Here is a 25,681-nt window from a genome sequence, read left to right as displayed (position 1 = left end):
GGACAAGGGAGGAATGAATGTACACTGCATACTCGAAGGTCGCCAGGATAGCTAAAGTAGATGGATACTGAGCCTCGTACCTAAATCTTCATGTTTTAGGAGGCAGCACAGCAGCAAGCGGCCAACTTCCTCCACGGGATGCTCAGGAGGAAACATGATAGGCGTGGTCAAGTGACACTGTCTGCAGTACCTTTCAATCTGACACAGGAAGTCCTGGAACAGAAGGGGCCAGCAGTAAACTTCAGCACCACCTAGTGGGTCTTTACAACTGCCATAGTTTCTACCACACTTAGATAAGGCAAAGCTGGGTGTAACAGAATAGGATCATCTTCCCAATAACACAGAAGCAAAAGTCTGTGCTAGGTCTGCAAAAGTAAGAAAGTAGCTGCAGGTCAAAGTCCTCAGATGATAAAATAGTTACGTCTGGGAAGGTCCGGCTCACCTTCACATTGTGGTCTTGGATGTTGTTATCTGCAATCGCCTGCAGGAAGGCTTGCGAATGGTCCCCCAGGGCCCGTCGGTGAGAGCAGAGCCGTGACTTGCTGGCAGGTGTGCCCCCCGGGGAGCTGCAGTGGTCCTCATCTTTCTCTTCATTGTAACTGTAATGGATCTGGCTGGTTTGCAGGCCTCCAGAGAAGATGGACGACTGGAGCCACTCTAGAAAATGCACAAGCAAACAAAAGAGAGACTGAAGCACACGTTTCAGAAACACAATGTTTTAGAGGAGCCTAACATGAATTCTCAGTTTAGAAGGTGAAGTTCAGCCATCATTCATATGAGTTACATCTAACATATTTAGATAGACTTATAATTCCACTATACCTTAAGCACAGCATTAGAACTCAAGAAAACACCCAGTCCGGCATTTACTAGCTACTCTGCACAGGGCTATCTGGAAGCCATACAATGTGCTATGGCTTAGATACGGTTTGAATGTGCCCTCTAAAAGGTCTTCAGTGTGGTACTGTGAAGAGATACTGGGACCTCTAAGTCCCACAGGGGACCTTATGTCATTTGGGTTGCACACTCAGAGGGAATTGAACTTGTTGATAAAAGACCCTGGTGGATTTGTGGGAGAGCAAGTTGTTATAAAAGCCTTAACTTCACCCCTAAATCACTCTTTTTGGCTCACCACATAATCATTCACTTGCTTGTGCTCTGCCATGATGCCATCTGCCATGAAATCACTTGGGAAAGTGGGCCTTCCACAAAGACCACACTATGATGGTTACGTTTTCAGCCACCAAAACACTGAGCAGCTGAGCATGGGTGGCTCATGCCTTGGAATCCTAGCTACTTAGTAGGCTAAGATTTGAGAATCAGAGTTCAAAGCCAACCCAGGCAGGAAAGTCCCTGAGACTCTTATCTCCAAAGAACTATCAAAAAAAAAACAACAACAACCCAGGAAGTGGAGCTGTGGTTCAAGTGGTAGAGCACCAACTAGCCTTGAGCAAAACAAAACACAAAAAACCTCAGGGACAGCAACTAGGCCCTGAGTTCAAACCCCAGGAATGGCACCCAGACACACACAAAGAGCAAAATGAACCTCTGTGTCTAGCCTTCTGCTTTGGTAACAAAACATGACACTGCCCAAGATGGCTCACAATATCAAAGGGAAATGATCACTCCAATCCCAATTGTTAAGAGATCAGATAATAAAGGACTACTGAGAACACAGGGCTTACAGCAGTAACAATGCCACTATGTTGAGTCTTTTGTGGAAGTTTCAACTGAGCTGAGACAAGGATGCTGAGTGAGCAGACAGGAGAATAGCCGACCTGAATTGTTTCTATAAAGAACATCCTCAGGTTGGGCTACATATTCCTAGAATATTTACAAATAACAATGAGAAAATATTTGACAAATGATGCATAATCTTTAGGAAGGAGAGACCTTAACACTACTGTCAGTGGCTCATGCCTGGAATCTTAACTACTCAGGAGGTTGAGATCTCGAGAACCATGGTTTGAAAAGTCTATGAGACTCTACCTACAAAATAACCAGCATAAAGCCATGAGGTGTGGCTCAAGTGGTAGAGTGCCAGCCAAACAAGTAAACTGAACAAGAGCTAAGTCCTGAATTCTGAGTTCAAAACCCAGCATCGGCAGAAGGGAAAATAAACAAACAAAAACCCCTTAGAGCTGTGAGATCCAAAGGACTAAAAAGACCTTTGTGCAGCACAAGATAAATAACCAGGCAGATCTGACAAAAGTATGCCTTTATTAAGACAAATAGGAATATTCAATTGTAACTGCTTGTGTGACAACTGGAGGGAAAGGTACTCCCCAAACAATCAGAATAACATTACTACAGGCTTTCTCCCCCCAGAACTTCTAAATGTCATTGCATCCTCACCACCTTGGAATGCCAGCTCATCACCAGCTGAGACTGGAGGTTCATCCTACCCATCTCTGTACCCTGAATGCCCGCCCACCCTAGGAAACGTCACAAGCAACACATTTCCCAATAGATGCTTACTGGATGGAAGGGTGGAAATATTTTTAAAAATGTACAAAGCAATGAGGAAAAACTAAACCTATTTTATGGCTATGGAGAAATATCTTTGTTTCAGGTAGTCACAGAAGTTGCCAATTCAAAGTGTACTGGACTTGAGTCTGGTGAAAATACAGTCCACAGACAGAAGGCTATTCCCAATAGGAATAGCCAGTCCATGCTGCCAAACTCTGTGTGTGGGATTTCTGGGCACACAGGGAGATGACAGCCATACCAGGCCCATCTGTAGGAAAGAGAACTATGAGACAAGTCACCAGGCAGACATTCCTATGCACTTGTTCTCTTCCTCAGTTGCTGAGGATGAGATGAGCAAATGGAAGCCACCCACGGCGACTTGGTATTGGAGATTCTCACGGCCGTCGTGAGTTGATTCTTCTTTCCTTTCTTGCGCTTAATGGTACTTATGGCTCAATTATTTACTTGCTGATTGGTTAGCAGAATACAAAGTTTTTCTTACTGGCACATTCAACCTCGACAGGAGACAGCGGTGTGCTCACTGCTAAATAAGAAGCATGTAATCCAAGAAGCAGTCCCAGGTTCCTTTCTGTGTCTATTAGAGGTGAAGAGAGACTTCCCAGATCTGGTATGGTAACCACTTCTTGGTCAGGCTGGAAAAATTAGTTTCATCATCAGTCTGAGAAAACAAGGTTAATTAAAAACATAACACCAAGAAAAGCAACAGCATATGTGCTTAAGATCTACAGCTCTCTTATTTGTAATCAAAAGAAGTTTGCTTCTACACAATTCTTCCCCCCAAAACTTTGGAGGGCAAGTGAATGCACAAGGTATCCTCTTCCTAGATCCTCTAAAGAGTGTACAGTAGTTTGCCCAAGTAACACACTCTAATAAGCACACAACGGATGCACAGCCATGGGATAAGGTGGAGGGGAAGGAGAGTAAAGGACATCAGAGCATGCATAAAAGACTTAGAGCCAGGCGCAGGGGCACCTGTCTGTAATCTTAGCTCACTAGGAGGCATATAGTGTGAAGATCACAGTCACGGCAAAATGTACTCAGGACTCTGACTCAATCAATAAGAAGCTGGGTGTGATGGTACACACTTGTCATCCTAGGTACACGACAAAGGTGACTAGAAGGACCACAGTCTAGGCCTTTGTGTAGATGAGACCTTCTCTTAAAAAAAAAATCAGTGTAAGCTGGGCACCAGTGGCTCATGCCTGTCATTCCAGCCACTCAGGAAGATGAGATCTGAGGATTATATAGTTCAAAGCTAGCCCAAGCAAGAAAGACCATGAGACTCTATCTCCAATTAACCACCAAAAAGCAACAGCTGGAAGTGGAACTATGGTTCAAGTAGTGGAGTGCTGTATTTCTTACATATTGATGTTTTAGAATAATTTTTCAAGACCAGTGCATCATAAATGTTAACATGAGTAAACATGAATCCATTTGTTAAAATATCTTTTTTTTTTTGGCCAGTCCTGGGCCTTGGACTCAGGGCCTGAGCACTGTCCCTGGCTTCTTCCCGCTCAAGGCTAGCACTCTGCCACTTGAGCCACAGCGCCGCTTCTGGCCGTTTTCTGTATATGTGGTGCTGGGGAATCGAACCTAGGGCCTCGTGTATCCAAGGCAGGCACTCTTGCCACTAGGCTATATCCCCAGCCCCAAAATATCTTGATAGTCTGGAACTTCAGGCTCATGTTGAAATTCGGAGGATCACAATTCAAAGCCAGCCTGGGTAGAAAAGTCCCAACTAAATAGCAAAAGGCCAAAATGGAGATGTGACTGAAGTGGTAGAGCATCTGCCGTGGGTGAGCAAGCCAAGCAAGCATGGAGCCCTTGAATCAAGTCTCAGCCACAGAACAAAAACTTTATCACTACTGCCCTGTTCCCCCCTCCAAAGCCCCCATCTGTACTTCAGGGGAAATAAAACTCATCCTATTGCAAACACGCAGACAAGCCGATGTCAGTGTCCCCCACGTCGCTCAAAGCAGACCCAGAACCTCACCTCCAAATACTGGCCAACACAGAACGCATGCATGGACTCGCGTGTGTCTTCAAACTGCAAAGCTGCTTCTAAAGCAACCACTGGGTCTTCTCCTGCAAACTGAGCTGAAACAAAAAGCATCAAAGCAACAAGACTTCAAGGTAATTTGCTTAGGTAGTGACAGCAGACATGAAGTAAGTCTCAGCCTGAATTAACTCCAAAGTGAGTTGTCAGAATAGGCTGTTCCCTCCCTCTCTCCCATGCTTGCCTGGGCCACTGAGAACTTGAAACAAGTCCCAACAAGTATTGAAACAAAAACTGTATGATGACAGATGGACACCAGTGGCTGAGATTTGAGACTTGTGCTTTGAAGCCAGCCTGGGTAGCCCATGAGACTCTCTTATCTCCAAATAACCAGTGCCTCATATGGTAGAGTACCAGCCTTGTGTGAAAAACCCAAGTGAGAGCAAGAGTTCCTAAGTTCAACTCCCAGAAAGTTCCCCTGCATGGTGATGAGAAATTCTTCAATTTGTGCCTGAATTTATGGGTAAGATAGACACCATAGATACATGAGAATGTGTAGACATTGGAGAACTCTTGAGTAAAACCTTTAAAACTGCTGAACACTTTTAAAGCTTTCAGCCACAGTCAGGCCACTGGTGGCTCATGCTTGGAATACTAGCTACTCAGAAGGCTGAAAATTTGATGATTGTGGTTCAAACCCATCCAGGGCAGGAAAGTCCCTGAGACCCTTGTATTCAATTATCTACCAAAAATGCATAAGCAGAGCTGTCGCTCAAGTGGTAGAACACTAATGTTGAGCAAAGAAGCTAGGGACAGTGAGCAGACCCTGAGTTTAAGCCCCAGGACCAGCACAAAAACAAAACAAAACTTTTAACCATGTAGTACAAGTCTATCCTTACCCAGAATACTATTTCCTGTCACGGACTGGGTCTGGAAGTCCTTTATGTCATACACCTTCCCATCAATCACGGTCCAGAAGCCGCCATCCTTGTTGTGATTCTCCAGATCAGCTTTGCGAATAAGCGTCACTTCCTCATTATTTCTGCAGTTCTGACCTGTAAAAAATGACTCTGTACACACAGAAGCCAAAACCCAGTCAGTCAATACTTCAATAGACCAAGTGAAAATAAAATGTGTAAAAGAACAGGGAGAAACAAATTCACCATCAATGAGAGAGAAATCAATCTCTTTCAGTTTAGTAACAACATAAACATTCTACTGAAAGATGAATAGTTTAAAATACACACACACACACACACACACACACACACACACACACACACACACACACAAAGAGAATGAATATCAAATGTAAGCACAAGCCAGGGCATGGAACAAATCTCAACAGATTTCAAAGAAATGAAGGTAGACAATGTGTGCTGCCTGTAATGTTAACCCAGAAATGGATAACAACAAAAAAACAACCCATATGTTTAAGAATTATGAAATACACTTATAAGTAAGCCCATGACTATGAAATTAGGAAGCACACTAAAAGGAAAGATAATGAAAATAAACAGATACTGAAAATACTATAGATTGAAACTTGAGGTCTATAGCTGATGTATGCTAAGGATATTTATACCTTTAAATATATAAAATTTACTTTTAAGCTGAAATTACATCAAAGGGAAAAGATTTATTTCATTCATAATATACATAATGATGCTGAGAAAAGGAGTGAGGAAGAGCAGGAACTTTTCACCTTTGAAAAAACTAGGACACTGCCTGGATTCTATAAAAAAGGGGTGGGGGTGGGGGGAAGGTAAGAAACCAGGCACTGGTGGCTCATGCCTGTAATCCTAGCTACTCAGAAGGCTGAGATTTTCCGAAAGACTTACTTAGAGTTTGGATTTTTTTAAAAACTTTTTTTTTTTTGTCTTGTCTTTTTTGGTACTGGGGATGGAACCCAGGACATTGCACTTGCTAGGCAAGTACTTTGCCACTGAGCTGCACCCCAGCCCAAGACTTCCAGACCCATTTATTTATTTAGATTCCAAGGTTCTACTTCGAGTTGCTAGGCACCAAGCACATTACTGGCTGCTAGCTGCTAGGAGAAAGGGGAATAGGGAATTAGTATTCAATGGGAATAGTTTCATACAATCAGAAAAATCTCTAGTGATGAGTCACAAATGTATAACAATATGAATGTACTTTAAATGCTACTAACTATGTACTTCAAGAGTTAAAGTGGTGACTCTTGGAGTCTCACTATGCTGCTCAGACTAGTCTCAAATTCCTGGGGGCTCAAGTGGTCCTCCCACCTCAAGCCTCTCAAGTAGCTGGGACTATAGGCATGCAATACCATCCCCAGCTTGTTAGGACATTTTTCTTACAGTTAAAAAAAAGAAAGGAAAAAGTGTGCTTCCCACTCCACTCTACACAAACCCACCAAAAGATTCTTCCCAAAGATAGGCCATGGCAACCAAGTAGCAATTCTATTGAGCTTATATGTACCCTCCCAAGAAAACACTCATTCTCCACTTCAGTTCAACACTAGCCCAGACTTGGCTGCCAAGATCAGAATGTGTGGGTTTCTATAGTGAAATCCATGAGGTAGTTTTCCCCCTGACTAGCTAACGTTTTCCATTGCATAGTCGCTGCAAGCTGCCTTTCTCCTAAATTACAGCTTCCTTGTTTGCATAGAGGCAAAAATGGTTCTAAGTACTTTGTAGAACCTTTCAAGAAAAGAAAATTACAGGAAAAACTACAAGGAAAATGACAGGCGTAGATCCAAAATTTTAAACAAAGCAAACCAAGACTAGCAGTATGTACAGAATCATCAATGTATTATAATTAAGGTGGTTTTAGTTCAGATCCATAACTAATTTTAACACTTAAAGAAGGGGTCTGGTCAGCAGCCCCAAAGCCAGGAGAAGAGTACCTTTTAGGGAGACAAAGCAGTTTTTAGGAGGGTTCTGCTACTTCTTAAGCCTGTATATCTGTGGCATGGTTTCTCCTGTGGTCAGTTACAGAACAGGTATGGTGATACATGCCTGTAATCCCAGCTACTCAAGAGGCAGAGATTGGGAGGACTGTGGTTCAAGACCAATCCAGACAAAAAACTAGGGAGATATCTCAACAAAACAAGCTGGGTGTGGTGGCAAGTGCCTGAGGTATAGGTAGTACTCACTCTTAAATCCACTCTGAACATAAAAATTCACTCCTAAACAAAGGAAGTCCGTGCCAAAAGCCAGCAGTAACTATACTAAAAAGTAACAACTGTTCAACATCCCAAGGCTATTTTCCTTGCCACCTCTTGCTTAGGCTCCAGTTCTGTAAACGCGATCCAGGATAGGAGAAGGAAAAACGACCCAGCTGGAGCTTTCATATGGAATGGAAGCTAAACCACAGCTCATTAATTCTGAATTCTATATAGCCTGGGCTATACAGATCATGCCAACTTAGACTTAATAGGCAAAATGCCAAAGCTCAAAACTTTTTGAGAAGACAAAGGTTTAATTTCAATTTGGTATGCATACAGGCTGAGTTTACAGGCACATTCTCAAATAACACCGATGACTTTGGGGAGTCAGCCATTATGAATTCCTGCCTCCTGAGCTGTACCACATCTACCCCACTTCAACAGCACCTTCTGGAACTACCTCCCAGGAAAGAGTTCCAGAACCTCCTCAAGTAATCCACTTTAGGATTCAACAACAAACGACTAACAGAAAAAAATCTTCAAAATGATTACCATCATGTTCCACTCAGATTGTACCAGCCACGGAAGTGGCAAATAATTGGCCTTTTTTGGGGGTGGGGGTGGGGATGGGGGTAAGGGGGCAGTCCTGGGGTTTGAACTCAGGGCCTGAGCACTGTCCCTGGCTTCTTTACAGTGCTACAGAAGTGGCACTATATATGTGGTGCTGAGGAATTGAACCTAGGGCTTCATGTATGCAAGGCAAGCACTCTGCCACTAGGCCATATTCCCAGCCTCGGCCTTTCTTTTAAACATGTACTTTCAGACAGAAAGGTAAGACAAGGGAGATGAAAAGAAACACCCCGCAAAGCTCTTCAGGTTAAGATGTCATACCCATTATTCCAGGCCAGGCCAGCTCTTCATGATCGTCCCTCTCCTTTTCCGGGGCCAGGTGGTTGAAGCGATCCAGGTGTTCCAACAGACCACCCAGCAGAGGAACAGCTCCAGCCTCTTGCATGAGACCAGCATTTTTACTGAGCAGAAGCACTATAGAAACTACTAGTTCAGGAAGAAGGACACCTATATTAAAAAAAAAAAAGAAGAAAGAAAAGAAAAGCATTACGACTTTTAAAAAGTGTTTATCCTATAAAAACACTTGGTAACTTTGCTGTGTGTTTAAAGTTGAAGTCACAAAATAAGGACCATTTAGCTTTTCATACTTCTACACAATTTGTAAAAAGGTATAGCTATAAAATAGAATGCTCTGAGTTACAAATTTATTTCCAAAACAGTGTTTCAAACACAGGACTAGGAACTACTCTTTTATTCAGAAAACAAATGTTACTACTAAGCCTATGACCAGCAAACAAATCTAATCTCCCCAAATTAATAGGCAAAGATATTACATAATACTGAAATATATTAAGGTTCTGAGAGGGTAACTAATTTTCATGCTGATGAAACAAAATTAAACCATCACCATCGATCTCATTGCTGGAGGCTAATACTGATGGCATAAATTTAAATGGCCAACTAAGGACATTTATTCTTAGGCCAGATGGCTTAACAACAGACAGAAACTGCCAACACCAGAGAGGGTGAAAGCAAAAGAAAAGAAAGGGAGATCAGAGGACCAGAAAGATTAGAATAGACCCAGGAAGTCTTGCCAGGCAAGAACACATTTCCGTTTTCACTCATCTTCAATGAACACATCCACAGTCAGACACCAAGAGCGGTACCTGTGAAGTCCCCTTCCAGGATGCAGGCTACCTCGGCAAAGTGCCTCCAGCTGGTGCAAGCGATACTAGCGGCCACGGGGAGAATGTCTCCAATGTGTGTGCACAAAAGGGCCGTGTACTTTTTCAGCAAAGAACCAACGCCCATCAGATCAGGACCTGGAAGGAAGAAAATTTCATTTTCTCTATTAAAGATTTACTGTACAGACTGACCAGCTAAACTTCTGCAGTTCCCATGTATGCATCTTTTACCTATTTTCCCAAATAAAATCTACTGACCCTTACACTCCTTGGCTCTTTTTTATATCACATAATTTGAGGGATAGTGAAATTTGTGGCTGGATTTATGTTCTGTGCCACACTGTATCTAAACTTTGGAGTCTACAAATACTATAGTCACAACTTAAAAGATTTTTATGACATTTTATAGAAATGTTTATGACATTTTATAGAAATGTTTTTCTTAAAGTCTGCAAGGTTTTCCCCAACAAATGAAGCTAGGCATTTTTCAGTCTCATGAATCAGCTTTTTATTGCTGGTGACTTTATATTTTGAAAACAGTCCTTTCACTCAGACTCTTTAAGTTTGTCTATTTGAACCTGAACTTCCATCATCAACAAGTACATAACTCCTTTCAGGAAGTAACCCAGTTATTGTAGAGAAAAACTTTTACAACAAAGCAGCAGAGCTTTCCACCCTCAGCAGAGAACGCTGTGTTAGGAAGAATTGGCCCTCCGTTGAGTGTGGGTACAAAGAACCATTCACTCTACATCAAGGATAGGGCAGAGCATTTTTATACATCTTCTTGTTTGAACCCTGACAGGTACCCTCAGGGATTATCTTAATGGTGTGAGAAATGTGTGGCTCTGGAAAACTTAACACAAGGTCTAACAGCTATTAACCAACGCTATGGCTAAAACTCAGTCTTCCTGCCATTATACCCATGAAGATTCCGTATGCAATAGGAATAGTCAGTATGCAATTCCCACATCACATCAGTCGATAATGATGTATAACTAATAAAGTGGAACAAATTTGACAAATTTTCTGTAAGAGAAAACTGAATAAAAAGCAACGTATTTCTGATGTCTAAAGAATTTAAATGCAGTCAGGCTCCAGTGGCTCATACCCATAATACTAGCTATTCAGGAAATTGAGAGCTAGAGGATCTCAAAGTCAACCCTGGGAAGAGAAGTTCACTAGACTCCATCTCCAAACTAACCAGAAAAAAAGCAGGGCTGGAAATGTGATTTGAGGGTTAGAAAACCAGCTAGCAATATTCAGGCCCTGAGTTCAAGTCTCAGTTCCATTAAAAACAAGAATGAAATGCCGAGACACTAGAACTGAAAGTATTTATGAGCTAAATATGCATGTATTTGATCAAAGAAGTAGATGCAAAGTAAAAGCCTCCAATATTGGTGCAATTTAAATAGAATGAGAATTAGACATAGAGGCATGTCAAAAACAAAACAAAACAAAAACCCCAACACCTAAATAAAGAAGCCAAACTACACAGAATACTTTTATATTTTAAACAACTTACTGGAAATATCTGAGGTCTGACTAAGACTTTCTCCTGGATAAAGCTTACTGATAAGTAAACGCTGAAAACGTAGCAACAAATCCAATGAAGCCGATCGTTCACGACTATGCTGCTCAAAGTCCAAACATGATGAAATGCGACGAGCAACATCTTTTAATCTGGCTACAGTCTGAGAAGCAATGTTTCTATATAGAGGAAAAGAGAATGACAGATGAAAGGAGCTCTTTATATTAAAAAGATGACAGGGTTGTACATACAATACATGCAAATAGGGCTGGGAATATGGCCTAGTGGCAAGAGTGCTTGCCGCCTATACATGAAGCCCTGGGTTCGATTCCCCAGCACCACAAATGTAGTAAACGGCCAGAAGTGGCACTGTGGCTCAAGTGTCAGAGTGCTAGCCTTGAGCAAAAGAGAAGCCAGGGACAGTGCTCAGGCCCCGAGTCCAAGGCCCAGGACTGGCAAAACAAAACAAAACAAAACAATACATGCCAATATAATCTCACAATACATGCAGGTGTGTCTGCAGTGTAAGCATAACCAGAGGCCAAACTGAACAGAGGAACAGAGAAAGCACAAAAGATAATGATATCCCTTTGCTTTATTCAGGTGCTCCTACAGCGTCTCAGGGACTGGCCTCAAATGAGAGCAGATCTTGCTCAAAAAGGATTATTTCTATATAAAACGTATTCCTATATAAAAGCATTCTTATAAAACATATAAAAGTATTCTATAGAAATAGTTTCTATATTAGTATTCCACATAAAAAGTATTTTTCTCCAAAGCGGCACTTCGAATATAAACATGATCTACTCTAAGAGGCAAGACTTACTCCAATTGTCAAACATAGTCTCGAGACCCTGCTGCTAAATTTCAGTAAATTAAAAAACAGTTAACTCCCAGCTAAAATATAAAACAGTTGATACTATTTACCTAAGGAGCTGCTGTATGAGCTGAACCAAAGGCAGACACTGCTTGCCAGAAGATTCATAGATCCCCGTGTTAATAAGGTCTTTATCCAGGGGAGTCCTACTTCTATGAAATGTTGAGGCATTTGCTTCCTGTTCATCAATTTCTTTCTCCTTCTGTGCTTCCTTTTTGGCTTCAATATCCTGCCATCCATAAAACAAAAATGGTGACCACTGATTTCATCAACAGGTGTAAGCATGCCGAAGCAGGCTGAAGCACACAATTTGGCAACACTATTCCACACATCTTCAGCAATCCTCAGCTGTTCAAGTTCTAAACATTTCTATGGATGCAGTGGCCTGGGCTACCATTAATGTAATGATTTCTTCTTCCTTCTGCAACGTTCCTAAAATCTTTGCCCCTGCTACTGGCCAAGTTTAATCACAAACACCCAGTATGTCCTGCTCCATACAGAGTAGAATAGTCTATCAGCTTTATAAGGAAAGAAAAGAGTCAGAATTCTCATGCACATGTATACTAGGACCCAGCAAACTCATGGCAAAGTATTTATCCAAAGGAAAAAACATGCCCACTTGTACAGACATGTACATAGCGTGGTCTTATCATTTTTTACATAGTCAAAACCAGAAACAATCAAATGTTATGGATAAACAAATAGGGCTAATAACTTGAGCCCTACTGGTTAATAACTGTTAATAACAATGGAGTACTTCTTAATCATAAAAAATAATGTATTAGGCTAGAGGTGTGACTCAGGTGATAAAGCAAGAGCCAAGAAAGCAAGAGGAGACAGTGTGACACTGAGTTCGAACCCTGGTACTAAGAAAAGACAAGAAAAAGGAAAAAAAACCCCTCGATTTATGAAAGAAAACAAGCAATATTTGCTGCCAGGTGCCAATGGCTCACACCTGAAACCCTAGCTACTCAGAAGGCTGACCTGTGGAGATCTGAGTTCAATGCCAGCTCAGGCAGAAAAGTTGTGAGACATGTATCTCCAATTCAATACCAACAATCTGGAAGTGTAGCTATGGTTCAGGGGTAGAGTGCTAGCATTGAGCAAAATAAAAGTACAGGGACAGTGCCCAGGCCCCAAGTTCAAGCCCCTGTACTAAAAAAAAAAAGGAATTGTGTAAAATTATGTGGCTGAATCTGAAAATCAATATATGAAACAAAATGAAGAGGATCCTGATTACGTAGCAGACACAGCTAATCTAAAGGGTGGGATAGTGCCCTGACCAAATACAAAGAAGCACAGGATCCTGGTAGAAAAAAAACAAAAACTACATGCGGAGAGGAACATCTGTCAAACTCATTGCATCAGATACATAAAGTGTAAGCAATTTCTCACAAATGTAACTCAATAATTTAGTAAGATAAAAGAGTTTTAAGGAAAAACAAACACTTATATGTAGCTAAAAGTTTTGTGCCAGGCACTGGTGGCTCACACCTATAATCCTAGCTACTCAAGAGGCTGAGATCTGCGGATCGCAGTTCTAAGCCAGTCAGGGCAAGAAAGTCGGTGAGACTCTCTCTCCACTAACCTACTAAAACGCCCAAAGTGGAGTTGCGGCTCAAGTTGTAAAGAGTGCTGGCTAGCTTTGAGCACAAAAACTCAGGAGCATATCCAGGCCCCAGGTTCAAGCCCTAGGACAAGCAAATGAATGAATAAATGAATGAATGAATGGATGAATGAATGGATGAATGCATGGATGTTTTGCATTTTACTTTCTTCAATGATTCTGGCAATGCAGTCGGTTCTTCATATGGGTAAGTGTAACTCACAGGCAGGTAGAACTGCCCATCAGCCCCATCCCTTGCAGCCTAGGCCCACACCTGGATTTCTGCCGTAATGGCTGCATTTAAGGCCGACTCTAATCCTCCATCAGCCATCAAGCTGCCCACCAGCAGATCAATCATGAACCGACGACCCGGGCTTATATTCACTTCATTACCTGAAACTAGAAAAGAAAATTGGTGGGGTTTTTTTGTTTTTGCCAACTTGAGTGAAGTGCCACCCCTCCCCCCTTCCTCACACACATATATACACACACACACCCCTACCTGTGCAGGGCAAGAGTGCAGAGAGGGCCCGGGCCCGTTCCTCGGCCGTGGGCAGCAGTACTGACCAGCCGCTCTGCAGCACGGCCTGAGCGGCTGACTGCACGGTGCTCAGCACGCCTGCGCTGCTGGCCAGGGTCACCACGGTTTGCTTCAGGCTGTTCAGGAGGACACTGCCCAGACCTAAACCAAGGAATTCTGGGTCAACCTGGTGACTGATGGCAGCATGCAACTGAAAGGGAAAACAAACAAACACAAACAATTTTCACTAAGAACGCACCAAAGCAAATTGATTTCAAATGACTGTTAAAGACTAAATAAACTTTGAAGAATCGTATAAATAAAATTAATTTTCCAGTTTAGACTGAAATCCCTTATCCAAAATGCTTGAAACAAGACATTTTTGGGATTTTAGATCTTTTAAATTTTGGAATATATGTATCCACATGAGCTATCTTGGAGATGGACTGAAGTCTAAACAGAAGATTTACTCATGTACCTTATACACACATAGCCTGGAAGTAATTTTGTAGAATGTTTTAAATCATCCTGTACACAAGAAAAAAGTTGGATATGCTGAATTTTCCACCAATAATGCCATGTTGGCATTCAAAAACACTTTTTTGGAGTATTTTAGATCTGTGATTTTTATTTTTCAACCTTTACATGCATTTTTTAAAACTTAGGACTAAAACATTTTATCCACATTAGTTGCATATTCTCATTATAAAAATACATTCTTTGAACTGGGCATGGTGATTCATGCCTGGAGTTTCTGCCACTCAGGAAGTAGCGATAGGAGGATAGGTGATTTGAGTCCAGTTCAGGCAAATACCTAGCAAAACCCTATCTCACAAACAAGCTGGGACTGGGGAAGATGAGGGAGAACAATGGAAGGGGTGTCTCCTGCCTCCCAGCTCCACCCCTTTTCTCTTTGGCCTGCTATTTTAACCAGAACTTTCTCTATAGACAACAAAAATAGTTGCAAGACTATGTTTCCCACTGAATGCCACAAAGTCGATTATAGCCAGAATAACACGTCCGTATTTTCCACCTGCATGAAAAACTATCAGGATAAACATAAAAGGTTTATAAGCCTCAATCACATCGCAGCATAATAATCTTATTTGAAAAGGCTCCCAAAGTTTCACTAACAGTGGCTAAGTGAAACACCTTCACTACGCGGGAACAGTCCTGAGCTACTCCTAAGAGGAGCAGGGGCGTGGGAAAGCACGGTCACCTGAAGTCGCAGAAGATTGAGTGTAGCCACGGCCATGCACTCCTTCTCCTGTGGTGGAGGCCAATCAGCAGTGCCATCCATGCCCTCACTCACTTGCCGCAGCAGGAGATCCAGCTGCTCAAAAGTCATTGAGCAGATGTCCACCACGAAAGGCACACGGAGGCCAATGGACCACTCGGAGCAAGAGGACCAGGCAAAGCTCTATGGGAGAAACACGAGAACCTGAGATAAAAATCTACAAATTCGGCTCCTGGTCTGTCTCACAGAAAAGATGATGCAACTCTGGGTGATCAAAAAGCCTCCAATGGTTTGTTTTATTCACTCCTCTCTCTAATTGCCCCCATGTACTTCCGTGTGTGTGTGTGTACTTCAGTGTGTGTGTGTACTTCCGTGTATGTGTACTTCCATGTATACGTGTTCTTCCATGTATGTATACTTCTGTGGATACCTGGCTACCAATTTCTTCTCCCATTTCACTAATGTCATCTTATTTTGTCACACTTAAAAAATGAAAAATCTTTTTTTAAACAACTTTCACTCTCAAATTACCAATCCGCAATACTAGGTGGGTATTGGGGCTGTTTATCCACTTAAAATGGTACAAAAAAACCCCACCCAGTTTCTTTTCCAGTCTAAAAACTATTGTTAAACAAACAAAAACAAAAAAAGCCCATAGCAACCATCACTCATAATAAAGACAAAATGCTCTCTTCTTCAGATCAAGAGCAAGGCAAAGGTGCCTGTTCTCACTTCTATTCCATACCACATGGGAGTCCTAGGCAGGGTAACAAGGCAGACAAAAGACATATAGATTGACAGCAAAAGAGAAAACCATTTCTGTATATCCACAACGTTAGCGTCTATGAAGAAAAACCCTAAAGAGACCGCAAGGAAGCTCACAAAGTAGTGTTTTATACAATTGCAGGACCTAAGAACATCCTTGCAATGAACTATACAAAATACCAAACCAAACTCTACACTCAGTACCTGGGCAGGCCCACAGGCAATTCCAACTATGTGTTTGGTGTCCAGTCCTGGCAGGGCGGCGGGTTCCGGCTTGGTCACACGCAGTGTGTCGAAGTGCTGGCACTGGTCATTGCTCCCCCAGCTGTGCACCTCACTGTCCTCTGTCAGAGCCAGGCAGTGGGTGGAGCCAGCAGCCACGTCAATCACCTTCTTGCCTGGGAAGAAAGAGACAGGCAGATGCAGCGTCAACATCATGGCTTCTTCCTGAGAAAGACATCTGGCACCACCACCACTACTGGGGACTGGAAGGCGTTATGTATTGGTTTAAGGATACTTTGTTCCATGAAGATTACGCACCGTTCATCTGTTTTGAGTATATATTAAGACTGTTACATTTTACCACCTATAATTTGTTCAAGAGCCTATGAATAAACACTAGTATATGAAAAGAATCCATTGGTTTGTTTTTATTTTCTCTTCCTTGTTGACATTTTCATTCAGAAGACAGTGCACATGTGCATGCTTGCTTTTGTGAGTTTTTGTTTTGTTTTGGGTACCATTCCTGGGGCTTGAATTTAGGGTCTGGATCCTGTCCCTGAGCTTTCTTGCATAAGGCTAGCACTCTGCCAGTTTGAACCACAACTCATTTCCAACTTTTTAGTAGTTAACTGAAGATAAGAATTTCATACATTTTCTTGCTTGAGCTCGCTTTGAACCATGGTCCTCAGATCTCAACCTCCTGAGTAGCTAGGATTACAGGTGTGAGCCACCAGCGCTCAGCTCATAGCCCTTTTTCAATCAGTTATTCTAAGAGATAGGTTTTTTTGGTAGGAAGAACTGATTTTTTTTTTTTTTACCTTCTTGGTGACCAAAACAATCTCACAAATTCTGACATGTAATTATGCTTGTGAGGAAAGTATATTTTTAATTAGGTGTTAAATGTCACATTCTCCAGTCCAAGGTATCACAATATAAAAGCACCGGATGTATGTGTGTGTGTGTGTGTGTGTGTGTGTGTGTGTTTGTGTGCATAAATACATGTACATAGGTACCATGGGCCTTGTACTCTGGTCATTCACCTGGCTAGCTCACAGCTGGTGCTCTACCACTCTTCTTTTTTTCTCCCCCTTAATATTTTTATTATCTTTAAGTAGTCATACAAAGGAGTTGCCATTCAAAAAAGCATTTATTGCCACTCTTCTTAAAGGAAATCTACAAAGCCAAGTAACAGAATTATTTTCAACTTCTATTTCAATAGCGTTAGCAAAGCATCATGTCTTTCCTTAGCAGTAGGTCAAGGTGTGCTATCAACATACAATTGTGTATGTATGTATGTAATATCAACATACAATTTAAAAAACTACCATCAGAACAATTTTATTCAAAGAACCTACCATACATGAGCAACAACAAAAACACTTTATCAACAACTTAAATATTCTCATAGTAACCTATTTCTAAATCTAACAAATATAATATTGGAGAAATGTATTTCTTTTAATGATGGAGGGGAATAGAGATAAGAGATAAATGAAATTCCAATACAGCTACATAACACAGTATATCTTACTCTACAACTTGTCTCAGAAGTTTGGAAAATGTACAAGCATGCAAGATTGATATTGGTCAGGTTCTAAAAAGCTGTACAACAAAATTGATGGGGAAAGAAACTAGCAAGACTCACTTAAAAGTTCTGTTTCCAGCTGGGCGCTGATGGCTCATGCCTGTAATCTTAGCTACTCAAGGAGGCTGAGATCTGAAGATCACAGTTCGAACTCAGACTCGGCAGAGACTCTTACTTCCAATTAACCACTCAAAAAAACTGGGCTGGGGATATAGCCTAGTGGCAAGAGTGCCTGCCTCGGATGCACGAGGCCCTAGGTTCGATTCCCCAGCACCACATATACAGAAAACGGCCAGAAGCGGCGCTGTTGCTCAAGTGGCAGAGTGCTAGCCTTGAGCGGGAAGAAGCCAGGGACAGTGCTCAGGCCCTGAGTCCAAGGCCCAGGACTGGCCAAAAAAAAAAAAAACAAAACAAGTGGTACTGTGGCTCAACGTGGTAGAGCATCAGCTTTGAGCAAAAAAAGCTCAGGGTAGCATCCAAACCCTGAGTTCAAGCCTCACAAACAACAAAAAAGAAAATCCACAGACTTAAAAATTTAACTAAAGGTACTATCCCTAAAAGTTGGAAAAGTTGCCGTGTGTACTCACCTTGCAAGCCTTCCAAGAGTTTGGGATAACGGACATGTTCTTCTGTTCCATGTCCAAGCCTCTGGTTGTCACCTTTTCCCCACGAATAAACTTGGCCATCTTTCGTCAGAGCAATAGAAAACTGACTTCCACAGCGGACTTTGACAACATCCAGGTCTTGAAGTTTTTCAATCAGCTTGGGCGTCTTGCAGCCATCACTACCACCTCTACCCAATTTCCCATAGTCGCCATCTCCCCAAGACCACACTTGCCCTAGGAAATAGGAATGCATTGAGGTTAAAAACAAACTTGCATTCCAACCTAGTACACCCTAGCAATCTGCATACAACCTGGCCTACACAGTGAGACACAGCCTCAAAAACCACAAAAGGTAGCAATCCTATCTACCCAGGAGGCTGAGATCTGAGGGAAACAGTTCAAAGTCAGCCTAGACAGGAAAGTCTTTGAGATTCTTATCTCCAATTAGTCATCAAAAAAGTTGGAAGTGGAGCTGTGGCTCCTATGGTAGAGGGCTAACTAACCTTGAGCAAAAAGCTCAGGGATAGCGCTTGAGCCTTGGGTTTGAGTCCCAGGACTGACATGAAAAAAAAAAGGAGGAAAGGAAGAAGAGGAGGAGGAAGACAAAACAAAGAGGAGGAGAAGGAAAAGGACTAAGAAGAGGAGAAAGAGGAGGAAGAGAAGAATGGTGCACCCCAGTATTAGTTCTTAAATGGCTACAAATAATATAATCAATAAGACACACAAATCTAGACGGCCAATCTACACAGTTCATATAAGCAGGTGGTTATGGACCTGCCAGTTTAATAGACTTCAGATATAAAAACAATTTTAGAAAGGGAAAGTTGCAAGCTGGGCACCTGTGGTTCACATCTATAATCCTACTACTCAGGAGGCTAAGATCTGAGGATCACCATTTGAAGCCAGAGTCCATGAAATTCTTTAATTTTTTTTTTTTCTTTTCAGTTATGGGGCTGTAACTTGTGGCCTGGGCACTGTCCCTGAGCATTTTCTTTTCTTTCATTTTGTATTATAAAGGTGATGTACAGAGGGGTTACAGGTACATAAGTGAGGTAATGAGTATATTTCTTTTTGAACAGTGTCACCTCCTCCCTTATTTTCTCCCAGTCTTTCCCCTCTTGACCTCCCTTCCCTCCAGCTGCATAGTTCATTTCTAACATATGTCTACTGAATATCACTGCTGAACTGGTTCACCTTTTGTCCCACTGTTTCTGTGTTTTCCTTTCCTTTCAGATAAACTTACACATAAGACAAAAGGCACATAAATCAAAAACAGTGTCAAAAAGCAAAACAAAAAAGAACCACAAAAAGTAAAATAGAAAGCCTCTGATTCCACTTCTTGTAGTTATTTTGATAAACATCATTTTATATGATCATATGCATATAGCTATTGAGCCCGTGTGATCCTCTCCTAAGAATACCTTCCTTTAGTCTCACTGTGTAAGTGTTCAGAGTCATGTTTCATTTATCATGTTCCCTTGACTTCCTCAGGGAAGCCAGAGACCCAAACCCATTAGAAGGAGGAAGAGAGCAGAGGGCAGCATCACAAGGGTCACTCTACCTAAACTTCCCTCCTGCAGGAACGCAAACATCAGCACCCTCAAGAGACAGCCAGCTCGAGGGCTAACATACCGTTCTCAGTCACAGCCAGAGTCTGAGCGTCCCCACTCCCGCACGCAACATCGATGACCTTCAGTCCTTTAAGCCCAGCTACCAGCATTGGAATGGCTTCATCTTCACTGGAGCCTTCAAACAGATAGAACTGTTGTTATTCGAGTCCTTTGGGCAGAAGCCAACTCCTACTGCATGCTTTTGCTAGTGTGCTGCCGACGTACCATGGCCCAGGCGGCCGTAATTGCCCCGGCCCCAGGTGTACAGTTCTCCTTCCGCAGTGATGGCCGCACTGTACGTGCTCCCGCACGCTATGTGGACCACGTGCTTCCCAGCCTGCTTCCCCGAGAAAGCAGAGATCACCTTAGGTTCCTCCAGAGGCCTGTGGGAAGGAGGAACACATGAGTGCCCAGCTAGGAATTTCTTCGAGCTAACAAATAAAAAATAAAGGTCACTGTCAAGAATAAATCATAACATCAAGAGAGTTTTGCCTATCAGGGATCTCAGACACCTCATATTATTGATACTTCGTTAAACTGAAACCCAACACCAAGCATGGTGTACAGCAAGAATAGCAAAGCAGGGCCTAGGTGGGCTGGTGGCTCACACCTGTAATCCTAGCTACTCAGAAGTCTGAGATCTGAGGATCATGGATTGAAGCCAGCCCAGGCAGAAAAGTCCCCATGAGAGTCTTATCTCCAATTAACCACTCAAAAACCCGACGTGGAGCTGTGGCTTAAGTGGTAAAGTGCTAGCTTTGAACACAAAGAGACTCAGGGACAGTACCCAGCCTCAAGCCCCACAACTGAAAAAGAAAAACAAAAAAAAATCCAGGATCTATTAAAGACTTACACAAAATGACATGCATTTTTATTCACAATGCCCCAAACAATGGTCTACCAGCAACAAACTAATGGAGGGTTGGAGGCATGACTCAGTTGGTAGAGAGCTAGCCAATGGACAAAAGTATCAGGTACTGAGTGTAAGTAAGGTTTGCCAGAAAGGAAACCCACCACATGGTTCAGGCAGAAAGGAGTTTATTGGTGAGGGGGGGGGGCGCGAGGGAGAAATTGCCAGCCCACACAGATGGAGGCATGGGGAGACAGAGGGGAAGGAAGAAGGGAAAAAGGCAGAAAGAGAGCAAGAGAGAAAAGGAATGAGAAAAGAGAGAGCGGGGACCGCGTTGAGCCGGATTATATAGGAAAAGGTGGGAGATATGGCCAGGTGGATTGGATGTGACTTCAGAGAAGGGAAAGGTGACTGCCTCCAGGTGTACTAGTTAGATAGGTAACTCAGGTACTGGGAGCAGGCTTAAACAGGTGGGGAGCATCTGCATGGAGCCCTCCTGGGGGTGGACCTTACATTGAGTTTGGGTTTAGGTCTCATCTGCATGGAGCCCTCCTGGGGGTGGACCTTACATTGAGTTTGGGTTTAGGTTTCTGACAAAGGAAGGAAGGAAGGAAGGAAGGGAAGGAGGGAGGGAGGGAGGGAGGAAAGTAGGAAGGAAGGAAAGAAGGGAAGGAGGGAAGGAAGGAAGGAAGGAGGAAAGGAGGGAAATAGCTAGCCAGGCATGATGGCATATCTTTATAATCTCAGTACTTAGAAGGTGCAGGCAAGAGGACCATGAGTTCAACTCCAGCCTGGGCTACACAGTAAATACAAGGCCAAAAACCCTGCTTAGGGATATAACTGAGCAGGAAAGCATTTCCCTAGTCTGTAATAGGCCCTGGTATGATTTCTAGAATCACAAAATATAACAAAGAAATGGTATTGTTTTTCTTTAATAGTTGTACTAAGGGGTTTTGATTCAACAAGTCACAGAATGATCAATATATCTTTGATGTGTTTGATCTCTAGCACAGTATTGAAAAAAACCTTATTTTTCATATCTGTGAAAGTATTATGGTTCTTCTAGAGGTCACCCAGTAAGTTGGTGGGAAACCTAATATCTGTGAAGGAAATGTCTGTGTGAATGAAGGGATGGTATGTGGGATCTGCGTGGGGAACCTAACGGAGGTTATGACTCCTAGCTGTTATGGAAGCTGGGGAAGACAGCAGTCAACCTCCCCTTGTGGGCCATCTCCTAAAATGTCATCAGGGGTGGATATACTATGGTATCCCTCTCCAAACAAGCTGTGCAAACCCCCAGGCGCATCTGGTTGTGAATCCGGTCACCAGGAGGGAAGCAAGGAGTACGCTGTACATACACAGTGTCCCCGTGGCCCAGTCGTCCTCCGTCCCCACAGCCCCAGGAGAACACCTCTCCAGTGGCAGCCAAGGCCAGGTAGTGGTGGCCATCAGAATGGGCGGCAATTTTTATAATGTTTCTGGAGGCAAGACCCTGGACCAGTTGGGGGGCCTATGAGGGGAAAAATAGGAAGAAGATTAGTCACAACTCTAAGGATAATGAAAACAGCACAACTTCCCCGCCCTCCCCACCCCCCAATGCCATATGTCTAACCTGAGCAAACCTGTTTAATGGAAAGACTAGGGGCTTCTGGAACTGCCAGGCCATTTCCCCAACCTCCCCATCCCAGCACAACAGCAATAACCACCACGTGGTCCACGGCATGACCAGTGCTGATGGTGGGCGAAGCAGGATGCCCTGTACATTACAGACACACAGCTAGACAGAAGTACTATCTTCTCACAAAAACACAGGTGGCCTAAGGCATTATCATCTCCAACAAGCTCTGTCTGGCTCCCCAATCAAATGATTTGGGGAAAGCTTGTTTACAAAAAAAATAAAAAAATCATGGTTAACAATGTTTCATTATAAGGAGATCCTGTTCTTAACTCAAAAGCTTGACATCTAATTACAGTAAAATTTTCACATGACTAATATACTATGAATAGATGGTCATCTATGACTGACAAGACTAGACCACTTGGTATCTGCAGGCAGGAACCCCCATCCACCAAGGCAGGCATGATTCCCATGCCACCCACCAGAGTATCACTATTGTAGGCCTGTGTGTACACACGGCCATTGCGAGACAGGATCAGGAAGCGCTTCTCTGCACAAGCAATTTGCATGACTCCAAGGTTGGCAAGGCCTTCACACTGGATTGGTCCAATCACGTTGGCATAGTATTTCCATCCTATTAATCCCCAACCTATGACCTCCTGCAACGATCCCTATAAGATAAGAAAGTAAGCATTGTCTTTATAGCAAGAGAATATCTAGGAGTAACACTGAGGTACTATAAGCAAATCAAAGAAAGTAGGAGAAAGAACAGAAGTGATTCAAAATTGAAGCTGGATACAATGGTTAAATCCTGTAATCCTAGCTATTCAGGAGGCTAAGTCTGAGAGGTGGAAAGGTCTGTGGTCATGTGGATACAGATGAACTTTCTGGGGACCCTAGCCTGAATCCCTAAACCCCAAACATCTCAGAAGCTGTTCATCATTCATTCTGACAAATGGTAATATCTTAACCTGTAAACGTGTAAAATCTGTAAGCCAACAAGCTAGAGGTATGGCCCAGTGGTAGAGAACCTGCGTGCTAAGTGCAAAGCCTTGAGTTCAAACCCCGGTACCACCAAAATACAGCAACAACAACCAAACCCCTTTAAGTCAGCTTCCATGACCAGTAGCAGAAAAAGCAAGTTTCAAACATGCACAGAATTAGAATGTGGGAGTATTACTAACTATAGAACATAAAAAGATTACTACCCTGGGAGGGTTGAAATTATAGCTCGGTGATAAAGCATCTGTCCAGAATGCTCATGGCCCTGAGCTTGATCCTGAGGAAAAGGAAGGCAGGAGGGAGAGGAGGAGTGCAGGAGAAGAAAAGTAAGGAAGAGAAATACCCCTCTAATACATACCTTATGAGATGTTGGAGAACTACACAGAGGAGGCATGCAGGGGGTAGCCAGGCGGTCTAAATGGGCCATGACAACAACAGCTGTTTGTCGTAAATCAATGGCGAGCTCACTGTCTTGTGGAAGAGTAAGATACCTCAGGAAACTCTCATTGGGACTCAGAGGACCAGATAAAAGCTAGAGAAGAAAGGTCAGTAAGAATATTCAGAACTGGTAGTAAAAAAGAAAATTAACACAATTACCCTGTATACATTTTAGCAGAGAGTGTGAGTGTGTGTGTGTGTGTGTGTGTGTGTGTGTTTCAATTATGCATTACATCTCATTTTGGCCATCAAACAACACTGATGTTATAGTTGTTCTGTACAGCTATTCCTTCATATATGTACACAATACTAACTGTAAATCTATCTATTGCTTGCACCATACATAAGTCAACCCTCTGTTATAGAAGCAGCATGGATTGCTAATAAGTCCAAATCACCCTAGAGATACACTGTAACAAGGACCCATGCACAGCACAGCACCTCAACCTGGCTTTCAGCACTAAAAAACAAACAACCCTAATTTTAATCTGAGTATTTAATCTGAATACTTCCCATTCTGGAGAAAAATCTAGTTTTTATTTGTAAATTAAGGCATAGTTGTACTTCTTCCAAAGGGCAGAAGCAACTTTTATTACTGAAGAATGCTAACAGATGAATAAGAACAAAGCACGTTAAGCTAATGGCTGTTTCCAGGAAAGATGTAAATCTAACCTGTAACTTCCCTCACCTCAGATCCTTCACAGGTAGTCTGTGACTAAGATGAAACAGGGCTGACTTAGATGATTTGCCTCACAAGGCACCTGGCCCGTAGGGTAGACCCACAGAGTGAGCTACTAATTTCATTATGCCAGACTTTCTTTGGGACTCATGATAAAGTGAGGACTTGCTCATCCAAGTTTTCTTCATCGACAGCAAAATGGAAGAGACTGAGAATGGAGACCCACGGAGCAGGAACTAACATGGACAATGAGATGACCACAGGCATAGATTCTTCCAAATAATGGACAAGGAAATATTTCCTTTCAGACTGTCTCCTTTGAATAGGCCGTCCTGCTCCTTTGCACACTGACCTAAGCTTCAGCCTCGCTATGCCTGTCTGCCTCATCACCAACCTCATCACTGCTTGTCATGCTTTGCTCTTGATTCTGTGTCAGCCATTCTTACCACATTTCAGTCCCTTAAGTAACTCCTTCATGGAATGAGTCTTCTTTACACCTTCCATTCCATCTGCTATGGTTGGTGTGGATGTGGTATGAGTACATTTCCTAAAGGTTCATGTGTTACATTTAATCCCCACTGTGAAATATTAAGGAGGTGGGATGTAGTAAGACTATGAGGTTCAATTAAGGCAATTAGGATAGAGCCCCAATCATCAGGATAGAACCCCTATGATGTAAGAAGGAGAGAGAGACTACACAGATACCTACATACACAAATCTCTCTCTTGCAATAGGGTGCCCTGTATCATCTAGCACCAATAAGAGCCCTCAATCTTGTACCTCTAGAACCATAAGCCAAATTGAAACTCTGTGCTGTATAAATTAGCATGCTTCCCTAGCATTTTGTTAAGAGAAATGCAAAACAGATGAACATAGCATCTAAAATTCACTCCTCTCCCAAGGTCAGCCAGTACAATAGTTGCTTAGGAAAACACAAACTTGTGGACATGCAGGGCTTATACGCTCTGGTTCAGGAGCTCTAAAATCACCTTGATGGCAGACAGAATCCCCTAAAAGAACACTGGATCCATGTCAAGATAACACACGTCCTCTCACCAAGTACACACAATCCAAAGACAGGAACACAGAGCCCAGGACTTGCAGCTCAGAGCTGGCTCTGGCCACTCCCCGACACATGGAAGAATCCTTTCTT

General features: G+C 42.7%; 1 protein-coding gene and 1 long non-coding RNA gene across 6 annotated transcripts in view; one reads left to right on the top strand and one right to left on the bottom strand.

Annotated features, from left to right (window-relative positions):
* The window catches only part of Herc2 (HECT and RLD domain containing E3 ubiquitin protein ligase 2), a 132,653-nt gene that overhangs the window by 79,088 nt on the left and 27,884 nt on the right, over positions 1-25,681 (bottom strand). For 4 of the 5 annotated variants that reach the window (XM_048329843.1, XM_048329848.1, XM_048329844.1 and 1 more), the window contains exons 10-28: positions 23,769-23,942; positions 22,891-23,079; positions 22,149-22,300; positions 20,166-20,323; positions 19,963-20,076; positions 18,313-18,564; positions 16,123-16,316; positions 15,136-15,336; positions 13,899-14,127; positions 13,671-13,795; positions 11,841-12,019; positions 10,908-11,092; positions 9,368-9,523; positions 8,523-8,708; positions 5,386-5,556; positions 4,484-4,587; positions 2,972-3,122; positions 443-657; positions 81-213 (exon numbers count right to left, since the gene is read on the bottom strand). In XM_048329843.1, coding sequence (XP_048185800.1) covers positions 81-213; positions 443-657; positions 2,972-3,122; positions 4,484-4,587; positions 5,386-5,556; positions 8,523-8,708; positions 9,368-9,523; positions 10,908-11,092; positions 11,841-12,019; positions 13,671-13,795; positions 13,899-14,127; positions 15,136-15,336; positions 16,123-16,316; positions 18,313-18,564; positions 19,963-20,076; positions 20,166-20,323; positions 22,149-22,300; positions 22,891-23,079; positions 23,769-23,942 — 3,268 coding nt within the window. The remainder of the gene's footprint in view (positions 1-80; positions 214-442; positions 658-2,971; positions 3,123-4,483; positions 4,588-5,385; positions 5,557-8,522; positions 8,709-9,367; positions 9,524-10,907; positions 11,093-11,840; positions 12,020-13,670; positions 13,796-13,898; positions 14,128-15,135; positions 15,337-16,122; positions 16,317-18,312; positions 18,565-19,962; positions 20,077-20,165; positions 20,324-22,148; positions 22,301-22,890; positions 23,080-23,768; positions 23,943-25,681) is intronic. The other variant, XM_048329846.1, reaches the window with a different exon arrangement.
* On the top strand, positions 6-21,790 carry LOC125338823. Its single transcript, XR_007208367.1, has 3 exons — positions 6-19; positions 7,252-7,257; positions 21,502-21,790. It is a non-coding gene; the product is annotated as an uncharacterized LOC125338823 (long non-coding RNA).

The sequence above is a fragment of the Perognathus longimembris genome, chromosome 20 (genome assembly GCF_023159225.1).
Source record: "Perognathus longimembris pacificus isolate PPM17 chromosome 20, ASM2315922v1, whole genome shotgun sequence".
NCBI lineage: Eukaryota > Metazoa > Chordata > Mammalia > Rodentia > Heteromyidae > Perognathus > Perognathus longimembris.
Note: the sequence above shows the minus strand (reverse complement) of the source record. Positions and strands in the feature narration are given on the sequence as shown.